The sequence below is a fragment of the Notechis scutatus genome, chromosome 1, assembly GCF_049901735.1.
Source record: "Notechis scutatus isolate UNSWTSFEM ecotype Mainland chromosome 1, rNotScu1.2, whole genome shotgun sequence".
Classification (NCBI taxonomy): domain Eukaryota; kingdom Metazoa; phylum Chordata; class Lepidosauria; order Squamata; family Elapidae; genus Notechis; species Notechis scutatus.
Window position 1 is genome coordinate 122,311,346 of NC_142009.1, and position 21,044 is coordinate 122,332,389.

General features: G+C 36.2%; 1 protein-coding gene across 3 annotated transcripts in view; it reads right to left on the bottom strand.

Annotated features, from left to right (window-relative positions):
* The window catches only part of ADGRB3 (adhesion G protein-coupled receptor B3), a 529,081-nt gene that overhangs the window by 236,481 nt on the left and 271,556 nt on the right, over positions 1-21,044 (bottom strand). For all 3 annotated transcript variants that reach the window (XM_087945171.1, XM_087945164.1, XM_026665231.2), the window contains 3 exons: positions 12,968-13,114; positions 11,447-11,522; positions 5,868-5,970 (listed from right to left, as the gene is read on the bottom strand). In XM_087945171.1, coding sequence (XP_087801297.1) covers positions 5,868-5,970; positions 11,447-11,522; positions 12,968-13,114 — 326 coding nt within the window. The remainder of the gene's footprint in view (positions 1-5,867; positions 5,971-11,446; positions 11,523-12,967; positions 13,115-21,044) is intronic.

Sequence of the window (21,044 nt, forward strand, 5' to 3'; positions counted from 1 at the left end):
AGATTATCCCTGTGTTACTTTTTTAAAAGTATGACAGTAAAAATTAGTATGTTATTAAACAGAAATGAGAAGCACCTTTTTTAGAGAGGTAAATGGTATATTTATAAAACAAACCAACTTTAAAACCAAAGGGACATGGGATCTGTTATTAATCAATCAACCAGCTCCATTGTGTTTCCCAGAGCCATGTCTTTAGGCCTTTACAAAAACATAGGAGGGTTGGGGCCAGGGGGCAAGATGTTCCAGGGGGCAGGAGCAACAGCAAATAAGGCCCTCCTCATGAACCCCCCCAACTGGAATAATCGGGCTAAGAGACCCGCAGCATGCCTCCTCTGCTGGCTTGAGTGGTATTGGCCAATCCCAGTGGGTTGAGAAGGTCCCTCAAGTAATCTGGACCAATCCCATGAAGAGTTTTAAAGATGATTATCAACACCTTGAATTTTATCCAGAAGTAGACTGGTAACCAATGAAGCTCAAGGAACTGTGGTGTTACAGGGGTTGTAGCAACGTTTCGGCAGAATTTCATCTGAGATGAGATTCTGCCAAAACGTTGCTACAACTTTAAAAGCACAACTACAATGAGGTGGGAAAATACCTGAACAAAGCTGAATGCCATACATGTAAGTACCCGCGAAAACTTAAGAAAACAAATATATATATATATATATATATATATATATATATATATATATATATATATATATATATATATATATATATATATATATATATATATGTGGATCTTGTTATTCGGTTTTCTCCCGTGTAAGATTCAAAGTATCTGAGCAGCGTTTGGCGAGGTCCCACTCGCCATCTTCAGGCTGGTGCTTTGGCTTAGTGCCAGTGCAAGCAGTGTGTGACCGGAGCTGACAGATGGCAGCTCCGGTCACACACTGCTTGCACTGGCACTAAGCCGAAAGCACCAGCCTGAAGATGGCGAGTGGGACCTCGCCAAACGCTGCCAGATACTTGAATCTTACGCGGAAAAACCCGAATAACCAAAGATCCACATACAAATACTAAGAGAACCTCAGAATATATATATATATATATATATATATATATATATATATATATATATATATATATATATATATATATATATATATATATATATTTGTGTGTGTGTGTGTGTGTGTGTGTGTGTGTGTGTGTGAAGTTTTCGTGGGTAGATTCATGTATGGTATTCAGCTTATTTGGTATTTTCCCACATCATTATAGTTGTCTTTGCTAGTGCCAGTGCAACATTGGCAGAATCTCATCTGCCATCATCAGGCTTCTGTATTGTGTTCATCTGTGAGTCTCAGATGAACACAATACAGAAGCCTGATGATGGCAGATGAATTCTGCCAAAATATTTACAACTTTAAAAACAGAACTATAATGACGTGGGAAAATACATGTAACAAACTGAATACCATATATATATATATATATATATATATATATATATATATATATATATATATATATATATATATATATATATATATATATATATACATAACTTAAATAAAATCTGGCTGATAGTTTGAAGCAGTGTATTGTGAGCTCTTGCTAGAAATATGAAATTATATTGCAGCATGAGTATTTATACCCTTTTAATTCTGATTTCAAGTCCAGTTTTGGTGAGAAATTGTCATTGGCATCCTAGTAATAAGTGCAAAAATCAATCACCAGGATCTACAAAATTTTCTAAAACAGTAATATTATTCACTTTGATTTCTTCTTTTTGGAGGAATAGGTGCATCAAAATAGTTGAGCCATCCTGAAAGGTAGGTGTTCTTCAAAGAAAGCCCACTGGTTTGACATTCATACTAGGACACAAGACCTTGCACACAGATACCCCTTGCCTCAGGTCTTTGCTTCTTCACTTAAACAGGATTTTCACTAAAACAATGACTTTTAAAATATCTTAAGCCCCTGATATTCATCTGGTCACAACTATCACATTAAACCACATAGAACAGAAATTGCATATGATGGAGCATAGTTATTAGCACAATATGAGAAAAGAACATTTGAATAAAAGTTCAGGATTTTACTCCTTGGTTGGAGAATTAATTAATTAATTAAATGATTAAACTGGTAACATTAACTTCTGTACTTTGTGAGCCATTAATGTACAACATTCAAGGTCTGCAGCTGAAACAAAATTGTCTTCACCTGATTAAAATTAACTACAGGGTTCAAAGATAAAGCCATTTTAATTACAACAATTACTATCTTGTCTTAAATTTAGGTGAATTATTGTAGCGAAAAATAAAAAAGAAACCATGAAATTAGCACACTGAAAAAAAAAAGATACTGATTAATTGGCAGTGCTACTTTCAATATATATATTGAAAGTAGCACTGCTAATTTACATAAACATGTAAAATCTAAATCCAAACAACTACGCAGTCTATTTTTAATGGAATGTTAGCACTATCCTCAATGCATTTTCCCTTTTATATTGATGGATCTTTGGGGCGCTTCTGGAGTTCTTTGCTGAAATAAACTCTCTTCCCTTTCATATTTCAAATCTCAGGTTACCAGATCTAAAACCAGACAAAAGAAAACAACAGTTCCTCTAAAATATTATTGATAAGACTGTTACTGCCTTTCTGTCTTGTCAGCACTTCCAGTCCTTCAGCTAATACGATAGTTATTATACTGCAGAAAAGTGGACGAAGTCAAGAGTCAATTAATACCTTTCATCTTGTGCTGCCAGAATGAAACTGACAAACATTTTCAAGGTGCGACAAAAAGCCATACTCTTTGTCACTAAATTTCTGAAAAATGCAATAAAAGGGGGAAAAATGGAAAAAAGCCCTGTTAAGAGGTCATGGTCAAGTTCATCTAACTTTCTTCTGGCCTTGATGATACTGTGCCATTGTTCTACAAATTGTTATTGGTCCCAGTAATGATATATATTAATTTAGTGACAATATTTGAATTGCTTATTGTTGTATTCCAGTTTGAGGACTAGAATACATGTAGTTGTCATGCCTCTGTTAGAATCTGACTCCAAGGGAGAGGAGGAGCAGCTAACAGGGAGTGGGAGTGTGGCTCTGGAGGTTGTGGAGGAAACTGGGGAAGGGCACAGGGAGGCTGGGCATTCAGAGGAAGACCCTGGCCCATGCCCTCTTCATCCTAGGGCACACAGGGAGGAATGGATAAGGGGGAAATATGAATGGTGTGGTCTACAGGGGAGGAAAGGGCCTTGATCCCCTTCTTGGGCTGCAACTGTGAGGACTATTTAAAAGGACAAACTGTGCATGGGCCAGTGCTGGAAGCAAAGTGTGAAAATATTTCTAGTCTGTCAGTTTTTATCTGAGTTCTGGCATCCTTCCCAGTGTGTGCATTTTGATATCTGTGGACGTCTTCAAGCCCTTATCCTGCCTTCTCTCATTAATTGCTTGAGGGTGGTTTCTGTTTTTGTTTTTTTTTCCTATTTATAATTTATATTATTCTGAGTTTTAACGGAAGTTCTTCCTTTTTGTAACTGTTTGTGGGGGAGTTTTTTCTCCAGTCAATGATAATTGGACCTTTAAAGCCAAGTTGAAGAAATTAAAGGGACTTCACCTGTTTTTGTGACTTTGTTACTTTTGTATCTCACCCTGGGTCATCACAGTAGTCCTTGGCTTATGATCACAATTGAGTCCAATATTTTTGTTGCTAAGTGAGACAGTTGTTAAAGGAAGTTTTGCCCAATTTTACAACCTTTCCCCCCCCCTCCACAGTAAATAACTGTGGTTGTTAAATTTACTTAACAGTTGTTAAATAAATCTGGCTTCCCCATCGACTTTGTTTGTCAGGAGGTTGCAACAGGTGGTCACGGGATACTGCTGCTGTCATAAATATGAATCAGTTGCCAAGCATCTGACTTTTGATCATGTGACCGTGGGGATGCTGCAATGACCATAAGTTGTGAAAAACAGTCATAAATCATTAGGTGCTGTGGTGGCGCCATGGTCAGAATGCAGTATTGCAAGCAAACTCTGCCTATATCCTGGAGTTCGATCCTGACTGGCTCAAGGTTGATTCAGTCTTGCATCCTCACAAGGTCAGTAAAATGAGGACCCAGATTGTTTGGGGCAATATGCTGATTCTGTAAACCACCCAGGAAATGGTGTAAAGCACCATGTAGCAGTATGTAAGTCTAAGTGCTATTGCTATAAGTCACTTTTTTTCAGTGCTGTTATAACTTTGAAAGGTCACTAAAAATGGTTGTAAGTCGAAGATAATCTGTAATTATAACCTCCACTCCTGCTTACTGTTTTGACGCTTTTGGCCCTTCAAGTTATGCATCATGCAATCTCAGGAGACAAAAAAGCAGCAGAAATTCTGGAAATTTTCTTTGGTGTTGTGAGAGAGAATAACAGAATCTTGAACGCCTGTCAGAATTTCTGACATAATTAAGATAAGCTTATTGTTGAGTTTCTTTCTCATGACATCCACTTTTCTCAGAACTGAATAGTCTTTTCCCTTTCACCATTCCCTTTCCAAGGCAAGATCTACATTTTTTCACTCATTATATTGATCTATTCATATTTTAGGATATGACCCAATGGAAAGTTAATTTTATGAACCATTTATTTCAGTGGGGCAGTTGGCCATGTATTGAAATTTCGCCCATTCCAATTAATCAACCCTAAAAAAACCTAAAGCACATGCCATATAACATCCCAGGCTTAACAATTGTCAATAAGAAAGACGAAATGTCTGGATAGTGGATGTGGCAGTAGTGCCTGGAGGCAGCAGAAGAGAAAGAACTGGAGAAAATTACATCATACAAAGACATGAAAATATGAGCAGAATGACTGTGGCAAAAAAAAGAAAAAAAAAGAAAATATCAATACTAATAGGTGCCATGGGTGCAATTACCAAACATCTGGAGCCCTACTTGAATAGCATTGATAAAATCACCATCAGTCAATTGCAAATGGCAGCTTTATTTGGAACAGCTTACATCCTGTGACAAAAACTTTTACGCTATCAAATAACAACATCTGCCTATCCCAGGTCTTTGGGAAGCACTTGAGAAGTAGATAAAAAGTGCCAAATCCAGTCTAAAAATCTGCTGGCTTTTGTTGAAGGACAGGTAGTCCTCAACTTACAACCACAATTGAGCCCAAATGTTGCTAAGTGAAACATTTGTTAAGTGAGTCTTGCCCCATTTTATGATCTTTCTTTCCACAATTGTTAAGTGAATCGCTGTTGATAAGTTAGTAACATGATTGTTAAGTGAATCTGATTCCCATTGACTTTGCTTGTCAGAAGGTCTCAAAAGGTGATGATCACATGGGACACTGCAACCGTCATAAAAATGAGTCAGTTGCCAATTGTTCGAATTCTGATCATGGAACCAGGGGGTTGTAAGTGTGAAAAATGGTCATAAGTTACTTTTTTCAGTGCCATTGTAATTTTGAACAGTCACTTAATAAACTATTGTAAGTTGAGGACTTTAGTATATTTAACTCTATACCACAGAGCTTCTGGCATTGGATAGTTTAAAGATTTTAATAAATGAAATGAAAATTAAATAAATACATCATATTGGAGATTTCCTAGAGTTTATAAACAGCATTTAAACAATTTATAAACAGCATTTCCTAGAGTTTACAAACAATGCATGGGAACCACTTAGGCATTCAGTGCTATGGAAATTGCCATGCTTTTGCATCTAAAATAAGATGAATTTGTCATTTTAGTGTTCATACTGCATACATGTTGCTTCTAATTATATAAAAGTAGCCACAAACTACAAAACCAGTGGGGGGAAAAAAAAGACACGTGAGCTAAAATTGATTGGGGTTAAAATAATTCTTTATGTTCTTTGTTTAAAATCTTCAGCCAATTGAAAAATAAGCAGAAATACTTACATTTGCCAAGTGAGCTAATTCTATCTCTAGAAAGGAATCTGATGTTCTGGGCTCAGGCCGTATGGTGACCACAATGATTTTGGAGTTAATAACTGTATAATTTCTGGAAAAAGAACAATTAAAAACACAACAATAACTAAAACTACAGCTTGACGTAATTAAGCAAAGAGAAACTGATTTTTTTAAACATGGCTAGCTAGAAGGGAATTTAAATCAATTTCCCTCCACAGAATTTATAAAAATGATGTCAAATATATTCAGGAATAAAGACACTCTTCCTGCTGATCCAAGTGCCTTTTACTAAGTACAATTTATTGATTAAAAATAGATTCATAATAAATATGCACAGGCCTATAAACTCATTAATCTTCTGGTAAACCTGACATTTGTTCTAGATAAAGCACATTTTTTGTAAAGCTCTGATATGGTCATTTTGCTGAAGATCCTATTGAAAAACATTCATAAGAATGACAGCAATGAGAATTTCTTCAAAACTAACTCTGTTTTTCTCATCAATAATATGAGACACTTAAATTTATGAGCTACTTCAGTATTAAAAACAAAATAGCAGTGAATTCACATCACACTTGTGATCTCAGTATTGCCCTTTAAGATTCCTAAGTTGTAAGGCCAGGGGTCTTCAAACTTGACAACTTTAAGACTTGTGAACTTCAACTCCCAGAATTCCTCCTCCAGTCATGTTAGCTCAGGAATTCTGGGAGTTGAAGTCCACAAGTCTTAAACTTGCCCAGTTTGAAGACCCTTGTGTAAGGTCAGGACTTGATCTAATGGTCATCAGACTCACTAGGAGACATATGAGATTTTGGCTTTGGACCTAGGTGTCAGTTGCCAAGCCTTTCACTTTTAAAGGAGTTTTAAAGGTGAATAGTTTTGATGAGCTAGTTCATCTGAGTTAGTTTGCCCTTTGGCCATTATATTACTTTGCTTGGATGCTTAGAGGCAGGCATTACTAAAAGGGCACCATAATAATGAGACTTCAGTATAAAGGAAGCAATATTTAAGTATCCATTCTTTGATATTCTTAAATGGATCATATATTGAGAGATTTCTCTCTATTGTCCTGTTGTATTCATTTCTTAGTTACCATCGTTGGCATTTTTATGCCACTGTTTTCTTTTTATTCTAGGACCATGAATCACCTTTGCAAGGGAAGCCATATAAATTGATTAAATAAATACATTTCTCAAACCAGAATCAAAGCATACGATTCCAATATGGATTTAAAATGATGTACTGGGCATGAGGACTGGAGTAAAAAAAATTCAGAATGCCTTTTATGAATACCTCACCTCCTCTGCCAAATTCCTAACTGCAGGAATGATGTCTTCTTCCCTGTGTAGGCTATTCAATAAATATCAATGTGTACCTTATGAAATTGAACTACATTATGATAAAGCCAATGGATAATGTCCATGTCACACTGCAATCTTTAGAAGTATTGTTCTATTTAATAGCTGTCATTGTACAGCTGAAATGGGCAATTTCTTTTCAGTTGGAAAAAGCAGCTCATGTTCCAGAAAGCTACCAATTGTCAGTTAATGCAGTGTTTTCATGAGAAAAAGCAAGGTGAACTTTTAAATATATATATTTCAACTTAAATGTGGAGCTTAGATAATTAAGAATGAGCATTTTGCCTCATGGAATGATTGTGTTTCCATTCCTAAATTTAACAGCATCTGAAAACCATGCTGTGAAATGAAATTCACCTACTGAAGTGTTTCTGTAGTCTTCTAAGTATTAATCAAGGTCCAATCTTGCTTAGTTATTTTGAGATGACCTAAGGTCGGCTAGGTGCTGCCATCTGCTGGTTTTTTTTTATTTTTATGAAGTACTAAACCTGTATCTTTTTCTACTGTGTGGAAATTGTCTTACAAAGTGCCTCAAAGGCACAAGATAAATCCCCAATAGCATACTGAAATCCTATCCATACAGATTTTTTTATTGTATATCATGCACGATGTAAAATTGTCCAATTATGCTTTAAAGTTTCTATCACATTTGTTCCAATTCAGTAAATGAACAAATTGTGCATTTATGCATTATATCAAGTCTTATAATTGAATAATTACTTCCTCTTTTGATTTAATATCCATACAGATATAACTTTAATATACAAAAATTAGTATTGTCTGCTTTTAAACAAAATGTGTTTTTTTTTTCTGGAAGAGATTTTGTTTAATGAGCCTCCGCTTATTGTTTGTGGGTTTGTGAAATGTCTCAAAACACATCTGGCATGAAAGGGTATCAAACAGGAAATAAATCTAGAGTGACTGTGAAAAGAAAATCTAGGAGAGCATTAATGTGTTGGCAACAACATTTATGCTATGCCACACTGATAAATTAGTCTTATTGACAAAATCACACAGAGGTGTGATGAAGGTCTCTTTGCTGCCCAAACAAGACACTTCTTAAGAAGGAACAATATTGAGATTATTTATGCAGGAAAATAATTAAAGTCAATGTGTCTTTTTCTTAAGGGAAATGAAGGGCATAGGTTACATTTAGGTAAGGAATACGTTAAGACATATACTGTGTGAGTTTAATTTTTTTCTTTAAAAAATACAATATATTTATCAAGTGCTTATTAAAAAAACCACAATTTTTTTTAAAAATAAACATTGTTGGGAATATGAATTTAGACAGATCAAAACGTATGATCAGAAGATGAAGATATTTATAAAAAAAACCTACAAAGACATCCAGATAAGAATGTTTTTGTATGATGCCAATTTGACAAACAAAGATGACAAACAAATAGAAGAGCATATTTGTAGCTCAGGGTTGAACTGTGGGGTCCTTGGTGCTCTTTGAGGCTGGGTATTTTCTTGTTTCATTATCAAAGTAGGTAACATCATCTGCAGTAAAACAATCAAGCTCAGAGAGCACCAAGGACACCACAAGATGACAATCAGACAAATCTGATTATATAGCTGGGTTGCAACTCCTAAAACAAAACCTTTTTTTCATTGTTGTAACCAGCTTCACTTTAGAGATGGCTGGTATTTGCAAAAACAATACCAGCCAAAGTTCTTAACATGCACAGGAAAGCAACAGAAGAAAATCTTTCTTTAAGCATCTAATTTCTACATTACCATAGTATAATAACTTTCCCTGTTTAATGAGGAAACCTCATCTTTCTTTGTGGCACTAAAATCACTGTATTAAATGCACATGTACTGAAGAGAGATGGTACCTGATCCTATGCTGCCAACAATTGTATGTGTACAAAAGGTTTTCCACAGGGAAACTGTTGTCCTAGTGTTACAGTTTGATCAAGCTACCATTGGCTTCTCAAAATATGTTATTAATCAGACAATTATACTGAAAATCCTACAAACTGAGAATAAGTGTTATGAACATCTGACTTTCTCTGCATAAAAAAATCAAGCTATAAACACAGTGGGATGAAGAACTGCATTATCTTTATCAAAACTAACATATTAAAAAAGTTAATTTTTCAAAACCAAATAGATTTTGATAGATGAAAAGAGATTATCTTTTGACAAAATTTATTTGGTATATGGTTCTGAAAATTTAATGGCTATAACTAACTAAAATCTTGTTATGTACCTGATATCTAATTACCATTAAATGAACATTTAACAAGCACTTATTTGGAAGGCAAAGCATGCATCAAACCAACTTTGGCTTGTAAATTCTAAAGAGTGAATCTGAGAAAATACTTTGATTTATAGAAAATGTTCAAATGCTTTTGGAATCATAGAGTAAACTTTACGTTTTAAACATTTTTTTTAACATTTTCTTTTATGCATCTTGTTGATGGAACTTAGTAGGACATATGAAGGGTTTAAGATAAGCTTCCATTCAGAAGACCCATTTGGCTTCAGCAAGGCTATTAAATCACCACACTATACCCTAAGAGCTAAAATAGTTATGCTGTTGGTAGAATTAGCTATTCCCTTCATAAGCAAAGTTCTCTATTAAGTACTTGTTAGTAATGCAGCACTAGAAAGATAAAATCCATGGGATAATTTGTGGGCAAATAAAGATCTTTAATCTCTTTTCACTGTCCAAAATCTCTCTTTTTTTAATTCCTCAAAGCCTGACTGAGTGCAAAACATATTGTTTCGTGGTCGTAAGAGGCTTTTGACAGCTGGGGAAGAGTGAAACATTCTTCTACTGTCTACCAATTTTCCCCACTAGTGTTTTTCTCCTTCTGCTTATGTAGTATCTTGTCCCATACAAAGCTGTTGATGTCTGGACTTCACCAGAGGGAGGAGAAAGAAAAGATACAAAGCTGCAATTAAGTACCCTCTCTTACTTCTTGCTGTGTATAGAGGGCTTCCTGGATATTGACTTGTTTTTCAGTCTTCTCTGGTTTCTTTATGTTTGTGCTTGACAGCTGAACCACTGTAATACAGACTGAGCAAAAACTGCCCTGTCAGTCTCTGAACAAATCTCCTTTTGATTTCTATGGAACATTATTTTTGATAAATGTCTAATAGCCAAAGGTTGCAGTTTTTTTCCATCAAGGTGAGAAGATGAACTTTTCACTCAGCTGTTCCTAAATCTTGACATAACTTATTGTGCCTAATTACATAATGCAGCAAGGAAGGGACACTGCTATTACTCACTGAGAGTAGATTTCCCCCGTCCCCCATACGGTTAGGACATCCAGTAACTTTTGTATTAAATAAATGTGTGGAGTTGAGATATATCTATATCTTACCTAACAATGGTATCGTCTGTCTTTTTATTTTTGTCTTTAGGTTATTATCTAGTCATTATTGAAGGGCTTACATTACACAGATGAAAGCATGTTTGCATTTATAAATACCTACACCCATCTACACTTAAGACACTATGCCTTAACACTTATGCTTTCATTTCAGCTGACTGATTGAAACAGTGAACTGTTCTACAGCTCTCCCTTTCTCTCTCTGTCCTACATACACATAGAGACACATTCTCTCTTTCCTCCTAATTCTTAACCATTCCTCTTTTCATTAGAGGAAGCCCTGATCACCTCTGTCTCCTTCCCCATTACTGGTATTGAGCTAAAGAAAGTCATCTGGTTCACCTATGAGGAATATATCCTCTTCCTATTACAAGCTTCTGCCTTCCCCCATTGCTGCCTTATCTCTGGCTAACTCCTCCAGATAGATCAGCAGGCAATCTTGTGTGTGATCCAAGTGATTTGGGCATCAAACACCAAAAATCCTTACTCATCTGGCTAATGATAAGGGATTGCAGAAATTAAAGATACACAAAAAATATCAAGTTGCCTGATTCTGTTCTAGATATTCAGATGCTGTTGCCTCTCTATGTTTCTTCAGCCCATCCTGCTGCCAGACCTAGGAATGATGTTGCTAAACAAAACTTGAGGATTTTTTCTTCAGTTCTGCTATTGAAGGTTAATGGGAAAATCAAGAAAAGCAAACGACACACTTGATGCAGAACCCAAACCAGGTTAATTGTCCCTTCTTTAGACAAAAATAAAAAAGGAAGTCTTATATTTCATTCCTGCCTGCTTTCTACAGGACACATCTTAAAGAGATACTCCATTTGAATTGTCTCTTAGAGTCATCATCACTTACCTTAAGGTAGGCAAAATAAGCTCTAAATTTTTGTACAATACTGCTCCGAGTACAAACACGGTAGATTCATCTAGTTCTAAAATCAAAGGAAGAAAGAAGACAATATGTAAATGAAATTTGATACCTTTCCAAGCATCTCCATCTTTGTCATAACAGAGAGATATACAACAGTATTTCATCATTATAGAAAACTTTGTTTAAAGAAAACCAAGATTGCAATTATAATATATTCTAGTGAATTGTTTTATAATAATGTAATAAGACTTTACATTTAGGGATGAAAAACGTCTCCAGACTTGAACATCTCACATGGTTAGGAGCATTCTGAAACCTTGTTATTTGTGAAATTCATCATTTGCTGCTAAATGAATATTTTGTATTATACTCTTAATTAATAGCTTAATCTAATAATCCAAATATTTCTTTGGCCTTAGGAAAGTCAGTGGAATGGTCACTGGTCTTTAAATAAACCCACCAATCCCAAAAGTTAAATAAACCAATTTGCCACAACAAACTCATAGTGAACTATGGTCAATTTTAGCTAATAATGTCTTATATAAGCCTTTTTTGTAGAAAGCACATCAATTAATCTTGTGCAACAAAGGTAAGCATAAGACATTCCAATACAGAAATGGAATTATCTCATAATTCTTCATAATTCTCTTCCTTCTCCACTCCACATTCAAGCACAACTGAGTACTTATCTTTGCTTGTTTTTTTAACAGGATACTAACATGGTAGTGAGAAGCTCATCACTTCCTTTCCCATAGATGAGAGTTATAGATAATGAACATGATCATTCACACACAGATACAGAAGCAGGGAAGAGGAAGAACCAGATAAATGTGTACTATGTAAGTCCCCTTTTCACATAAGGAACTGAAATGGCTATTCCTATAATGTGTACAAGGACAGAAAGAGTACAATAGGCATTTGGGTGAACTCTGAAGTAGGCAAATGGTTTTTAGCTGGTCTCCATTATTATGATTATTTAAAATTTATTATGACCACCCACTCTGATAGTGACTCTTTCCCCTTGATTTTCCTACTGATTCTTTGCTGTTGCCATATTATTGCAACTTCAATTGGATTCCAATAGAAATTGAAACAGGTTTAAGGTGCATTATAATAGGGACGCACCACCAGCTATGAATTAATGAGATGTCCAAAAGAGAATTCCAGGAATTAGCTTTCATGTTTCACAGACTCAAGAACTTTGAATTATATGAAGAATAAGCTTGACATTCTTTCTGCTATATATTTTTCTTGCTTTATGGAGAACTGCCATGTTATAACAGTACAAGTTTAGTTGTAAATGCTAATCCTTAAGAATCAATAACCACTTTTTGCACTATACATTTGTATAGAAGGAACGAGTCTAAAATCTGACTGCAATGCCAATCTTCAAACAGCTGATCCAAAATACTGATGAAACAAGCCCATAAATGCATGAGTTAGCAAGTTAACTTTCTTCACGAAGCTTTCATGAAATAGAACATTAAAATACTGCTGAGTTTTTACCTGTTGACATAGGGGTGAAGATACTTTTGGGAATTACAACCCTATCTTCTGAGTTTCGGGCCCAGTCAACCATTCCTTTCCTTCCTCTCATGGGGAAATTGATGTCTGTTAGAACAGATGCTGCAGGAAGCTTCTGAATGCTAGCCACTATTAAGAAAAAGGGGGGGAAAATCAAGCAGAATTCTTGTTTTAGTAGTCAATGTATTTTATTATGGTTCGATTAAGAAGAGCAAATGCATTTCAGAATTCTGACTGTGAAAAGAAGAGTTTTATAGGAACATATTTCAAATAAAAAAGAACAAAAACTGCAATCCTACATTGGTGGACTCATTGAATACATAGAATTATTTCCTTATATGCATAAAAACCAGAAAGATGACAAGCTTAGGCATGACTAATAGACTGTGAGTGCAACACTGTGAATTTTATTCTCTCACTTGTCAGCTAGATTCAGAATCTGAGTATGGACTCTTCATCCTGTTATTCCATGACATGAGATTCACATGGAAGGAGATAGTAGAGCTACATCTTCAGACAAGATTCTGAACTGATTAAAAATGACAGAATTAGGGAGAAAATATCATAAACTGCTTGAGGACGTACAATTTCTAGAACCAGATTAATGAAGCAGTAATAACTCTTATATCCATTGCACAGAAGCCCTATTAAATAGATTGACATGCTAGCAGCCTGCAGCTTCCTTTTGGACAAAGTAGAAAAGCAGAAATCTGGTATCGTACAAATCATTTTTGATTATTTTTCAATGTGAAAAATAATCATTACCATTGTATTACTTTTGCTTAGCACATTTAGAGAGCAAAACACAATTGCACCTCACTTCATTTATCTTCACATTGACCCTTCAGAGTGGATGACTGATATTTTTATTTGACATATAAGAAAAGAAGATGGAAATAGTCTGAATAGCTTAAGGAGATTTTTATCTAAGTTATTTATTGCTTGTAGCATGCCCTCATTGTACAAAGTTTCCCTATTGAACAGAATACAGGTAGTCCTCAACTTACAACAGTTCATTTAGTGACTGTTCAAAGTTACAACAGAAAAAAATGAGTTAGGACCGTTTTTCACCGTTATGACCAGGGGTAGGATACAACAGGGTTAACTGTCCGGTTTGGTGATTCACGAGGTTCGGTGATTTATGATGTGCTTCCCTGCACATTGCACGGGCACGCCTGTAAATCGTCATCAGCACGCTGCGTGTAGAGAAGCAGCCTTTGAAACAGCCCTCTTTTCCTGCTTTTTTAACTGCAGCTGTGCCTCGTTCAGCAGCTGAAGTTGAAAAATCAGGAAATAAAGGTCAGGTAACAGCCCAGGTGGGCGGGTGGGCAAAAACATCAGCAGACATAGAACCGGTTCTATGTCTGCTGCTCTTCAGAGCTACCGGTTCTACAGAGGTGGACAGAACCGGTAGAAACCCACCCCTGGTTATGACCTTTGTAGCATCGCCAGGGATCAACATTCAGGCACTTGGCAACTGACTCATATTTATGACTGTTGCTATGCCCCAAGGTCATGTGGTCCCCTTTTGTGACCTTCTGACATGCAAAGTCAATGGGGAAACCAGATTCACTTAATAACCATGTAATCAACTTATTCACTGCAGTGATTCACTTAACAAATGAGGCAAGAAAAATAATAAAATGGGGCAAAACTTACTTAACAAATGTTTCACTTAACAACAGAAATTTTAGGCTCAATTGTGATCATAAGTCAAGGACTACCTGTATTTTACACAAGCCTTTTGGTACATTTATAATCTGGCTCGGATATATACTCCAATTAAAAAACAAGTCATTTGATGACACAAATTAACATTAATCTCTCCTAAAAACATTTGGCCCAACACTTCCTTACTCACATAGCTTTTTGCATATTTGGTAAGACTCAAGCTGTATTTAGCCTGATTGAATTCCACCTTGGCTCCCACTCATTCAGAGACCATTCATCCACCTGAGTCTCCTCATTCAACAAAGATCCCCTTCCCTTTTATTTTTTCAAATACTGTGTTTCCCTGAAAATAAGACCTAACTGAAAAATAAGCCCTAGTATGATTTTTCAGGATGCTCGTAATATAACCACCCCCAAATAAATGATCAGCCAGATTAAGATCATCAGCCAGACAGACACATTTAGTACTATATTTCCCCCAAAATAAGACCTAACCAGAAAATAAGTTCTAATGCATCTTTTGGAGCAAAAATTAATATAAGGCCCGGACTTGTTTTTGTGAAAACATGGGTAACAATATAACCAGTGAGCGAGTAGAGCAGATACGGTATGCAGATTTATCTGTCGAGTTATTGGAACAGCTTGATAAGAACACCAGTTAATCTTTAATATATTTTCATGAATGGTTCTGGTTGAATGCCCTTATAGGTTTTTTTATACCACCACCATCTCAACAAAATCTGGTTGCTGTGAAGTTGAGTGAATAAAACTTAATCGTAGGTAAAGATGTGGATAGAGAAGGACATTTTGCAAAGCGAAATCTTGGTGAGGAAGAGAAATTGCAAAAATGCTGAAGAGCTTGATGTTGAAGCAGTTACCATCAAGCTAAACTGGTGTTTATGGTTTTAGCTTATTGGCCCAAATAAATCAGAGTAAGTCCATGGTCAGGAAGAACCACTGAAATTCTATTGCTGAAGGCAGAAAATAAATCATTTAGGGAAAGCTTGAAGGACAACATGTAAACACAAAGAAATAAATTGAACAGAATTAACCTATGCAAACTATTATTTAATGATGAACCTAACTCAGCCAAGCCACTACTCCAAAACAGGGCTTATTCTCCCTAGAAACAATGTTTAGGTTGCACTACAGAGCATAAGTCAGAGCAATTGAATCTCCTCCACCCCCCACCCCCTCCCCAATAAACATGTATTGAATTGTGCTATTAATTTGCAAAACCCAGAAACTCATTACGGTCAGTTTTAAGTGAGTTGTATGAAAATACATACTGACAGTTCATACCTCTGAATGCAAATATGGGATATTATTTTTTTAACTGAAATGCCTGCCCATTTGTGTGTAATAATTGGTACAAGAATTTGGAAAAATAGGCAGGCTGAAAAATTATCTCACCCTATTTATAATGTAGTGGTTCTCTAGAGATCACTTGCATCCTGATTTAAGCACACTGAGTGAGACTCCATGGTAACATTGTCAGTTTGAAATAAAATTCAGACTAGTTCTAAGCATTCGGCAGGCTGGCACATATTCACATTAGCAGAGAGAATAAACAATCTATTTTCTAAATAATCATAGAAAGTGTGTAATAGAGACAATGTTATTTGCACACTGCATCTATTGGCAATGATACACATGGCTAGTTTACAGTAAATGCCCCAGAAGAGGGGTAAAAAGAAAAAGACAACAGGAAGATCTATAAAAGCAGTTATAACAAAATTATAGCAGAAAACGATTTAGCCTCTCCTAAGTGGGTTTCATTTTAAAGGAAAGTGTAATTCAAACCAAGAGACAAGGAAAATGAAGGTAATAATTATATTAGATTTCCAGAATATATTGCTTGACAGCTAGCTCTTTAGCAAAGTCAAATTTAAGGCTGTTACATGCATGTGTACACAAACGCTCACAATTCTGAAATGGTTTACTTCAGCAGTTCAGATTTCTCTGCATCACAAAACTTCCAGCCACTGCACTTTGAAATTGTGTGCTTGTGAAGGGAGCGTTGAACAGAGGCAGTCTTTCAGACATTCATTTGCAGGCAGATCTTGGTTAAAGACCCTTTCTTCAGAGACGGAAGTTATGGTAGTGCTGAACAGATGATACTTATGCCTGGTCCTCATATTTATGGCCATTGCAGCACCTCCATGGTCACGTGATCAAAATTTGGGTGATTAGCAACCCACCCCACACTTAAAACCACAAGGGTGTTTCAACTCCAACCTCCCCCTCCATCTGTGGACTTTCAGCTGCCCTGCTCAGCAGCAGTGGCAATGATGCTGGACTGAAGTAGAGCCTGGGCCTTCAACATTCTCAGTCACCTTGGGGCTTCTACCTTACTCAGCATTGCCAGCACCACCATCCCTATGATGACCCAGGGTGGGATACAAAATAAACACAGTCACGAAAACAGGTGAAGCCTCTTTTATTCCTTCACTTTGCTTCAAAGCTCCAAATATCCTTGACTGGAGACAAAAAAAACTCCCCCACAAGCAGTTACAAAAAGGAGGAAATGCTGTTTAAACTAAAAATGCCTATAAATTATAAGAGTAAAAACAACACAAACCACACTGAAGCAATTAAGAGAACCAGGCAAGATAAGGGCTTGAAGATGTCCAGAGATATTGGAACACACACTGGGAAGGATGTCAAACTCAGAGAGGAACAACAAACTAGAGATATTTCCATGCTTTGTTTCCAGTACTGGCCCATACGCATGTCCGTCATTTTAACCAGTTCTCACAGCTGTAGCCCATGAAGAGGATCAAGGCCCTTTCCTCCCCTGTAGACCATGCCATTCACATCTCTCCCTTATCCTCTCCTCCATGTGTGCCCTAGGATGGAGAGGGGATGGGCCTGGGTCTTCCTCTGACTGCCCAGCCGGCCTCTGCCCCTCCCCAGCCTCCTCCCCAACCTCATGAGCCACATTTCCACTCCCTGTCGGCTGTACCTCCTTTCCCTCGGAATCAGTCTGCAACAGGGGCATGACAATCCCTGCAAAGGGATGCCTCATTCCTTACCCCATGGCCAGCTATTCCATCGCACCACAGGACAAAGCCATAGCTGCCCCTGTTGCCTTGCACTCTGCCAGCACTGCTGGACCCAAAACACTTTTGCTATTTTCTTCCTCCTGCAGCCAATGAGGTGAGCCCATTGTGGCCTTATGGGAGGCAGACAAGACCATGTGCAGCCTTCTCCAAATCACACATGGCTTTCTCACGAGGCTCAGGAGCCTTCTGAAGTCTTCCAACAAGGCTGTGCATGATTCAGAAAAGCACACAGGCACTTGGAGAAAGATGTGCGCAACCTTGGGAAGAAGCAGCTGTCTGCTATGTTGATATGAAGAGAACATCAGTTTCTCAGAAATCTCATGACTAAGCAAAGGGAAGCAATCAGAAGTCAAAGGATGCAGCATAAGCTTTTAGACAATAAGCGGAAATGCAATGTAATTTTTCCAAACCAGAGTGTATATAAAAGAGACTGGTAAGAAACTCTGCACTGGAGCTGTCGTAGGCCATTCCATCTTCTCTAACCTGCACATCTTTGGGATAATTATCTAAAATATGATTATTTAGGTATTTTATATATTAATTGGTTACCCTTCGATGTTAAACTCTGATTATGCTCCAAATTTTATAGGAGAGAAGGGAGGGAGAGGGAGCCTACACAGTACTTTAAAATACACCTAACATTGTATTTGGTGTTAATCTGATACCATCTGACTTATATCCATATGTCTCTAAAATAAGTTATCAACATGTGTTGAGAATAAAATAAAACTCTGTATTTCTTCCCTAGTCCAGAACACCAGCAGAAATCAGAATACAATTCTGAATAGCAATTAAGGCGTAATATTCTCCACAAACAAGAATTATGGAGAATTGGAGTATAATGAATGTAAAAAAAAACTAGAGATTTATAGGAGGGCACAGCATAAGACATGTAGCCATGTAAGTAGTAGGAGTAGTAAGGAGTAAGGAGTAGTTCAGAGAACCGGCAAATATCACCTCTGACTGGAGTTTTTACAGTATCCTTCCCCTGCCACGCCCATCAAGCCACATTCATAGAACCGATAGTAAAAAAATTTGAATCCCACCACTGGCTAAGAGGATAGATGTTTCAGAGCCACTGCCAATACAGGTAGCCCTTGACTTACAACTACAATTGAGTCCAACATTTCTGTTGTTAAACGAGACATTTGTTGGTGTGAACAGGGAGACTTTGACCAGATCAGTTGTGGATGCAGCATTCTTATGGTCATGTGATTGCAATTCGGGTATTTGGCAGCCAACGTGCATATGAGCTATGGTGGCACAGTGGTTAGAACGCGGTACTGCAGGCTACTTTTGCTGACTGCCAGCTGCCTGCAATTTGACAGTTTGATTCCCACCAGGCTCAAGGTTGATTCAGCCTTCCAGCCTTCTGAGATCACTAAAATGAGGACCCAGATTGTTGGGGGCAATATGCTGACTCTGTAAACCACTTAAAGAGGGATGCAAAAGCACTGTGAAGCAGTATATAAGTCTAAGTGTTCTTGTTATTTATGAAATTCAAATGTCCTGGGTCATGTGATCACCTTTTACAATTTTCAAAGCCACCTTCCAACAAGCAAAGTCAATAGAGAAGCTGGAAGAAGTCACAGGTTGGGAGGGGCTGTCACATGATATCCTGCTTAATGAGCTATGATGTTTCATTTAACAATACAGCCAAAGCTGCCAGACTGCCCTTTAAATTTGGGCACCATCATGTGATTTTTTTTTTCACTTTATGATTATGTCACTTAGCTATAGAATAGCCAATCACAATTGCTGTTGGTGAGGGTTCTGTATGTCAATACGTAGTAATGGCTATTAAATAATAATAAATAGGAATATGTTCATGCTAGAATAAAAAAACCTATGAATATAGTTTCTGCCTTCTCTGTGTGAAACATTTTTGTAATAGTCTTCAATGAAGGAAAAATGGCAGACATAAATTTTACCTTAGCGCATATATACATATACATATACATATACATATACATATACATATACATATACACATACACATACACATACACATACACATACATACATACATACATACATACATACATACATATATATATGTATATATATATATATATGGATCTTTGGTTATTCGGGTTTTTTCCCGCGTAAGATTGGAAGTATCTAGGCAACGTTTCGATGAAGTCTCATTCATCATCTTCAGGCTTCTGTCTTCAGCTCTGTGCTTCTCAGAGTGATCTGAACACTATACAGAAGCCTGATGATGGCAGATGAGATTCTGCCGAAACGTTGCTACAACTTTAAAAGCACAACTACAATGACGTGGGAAAATACCCGAACAAAGCTGAATGCCATACATGTAAGTACCCGAAACTTGAGAATATATATATATATATATATATATATATATATATATATATATATATATATATATATATATATATATATATATATATATTTGTCAATAAATATATTTAGGTTCTATGTAGATTTGATTTCATAGCAAACATATATTAAATCATTTAGTAAAATATCCATGTCACAAAATTTAAAAATTCATATACATAGATGCTATATTATTGTAAACAATGTTAGCTAAAATGCCATTTATTCTGATTTTATAGTCCATTTTTTTTATTTGCAAAACCTGTTTGAAAAGTGAAACAGAATAAAGTGCATGATTCATACAAGATAAATTCCTAATTTTGTACAATATCAATAGAGACAAGTTTTATAAAAAGATGTAACTACTTTATTAAAAAAAATTAACTAATTTTCATTAGAACAAAAATAATGTGTTTGCTCTGTATACAGCAATACAAAGCAGAAAATCACTCTGGGTTAAGTGTTCACAATAAGAAATTATGCAAAAAACATTTAAATAAAAGATATTTAATTAAAGCTATAAAACTATCTTTAATTAAAATGTTAGTTATTTCAGATTTGCTGTAAGCTTTAACATTTTGTGCTGTCTATTTTCAGCATAAAATAAAATAGTCAGATATTTTGTGCAAAGATTCCTTGTACATTGTCTAATTTATCAAATGGTGGTGGTTTTCTCTTAATGGTTTTGGTTTTTTTTAATATTTTATACTGTGTGAATTTAATGTATATTACATGATACTCAGCATTATAATGGAGTTGGGTCGCTAACTGTCTTCCTTTCTCTGCCTTTATATGCATAAATGGATGGGGGGGGGGGAAATCAGATTTCCAGAAAATTCATTTCATTTGGAATAAAGAAACATATTTCATTCAAATGCAAGTGGGATATATTTGAATCATATTGAATCAGCAGCTGTGGTCAGGAATTACATCCTTCAGAATGCAGGTAGTCCTTGACTTATAACCATTCATTTAGTGAC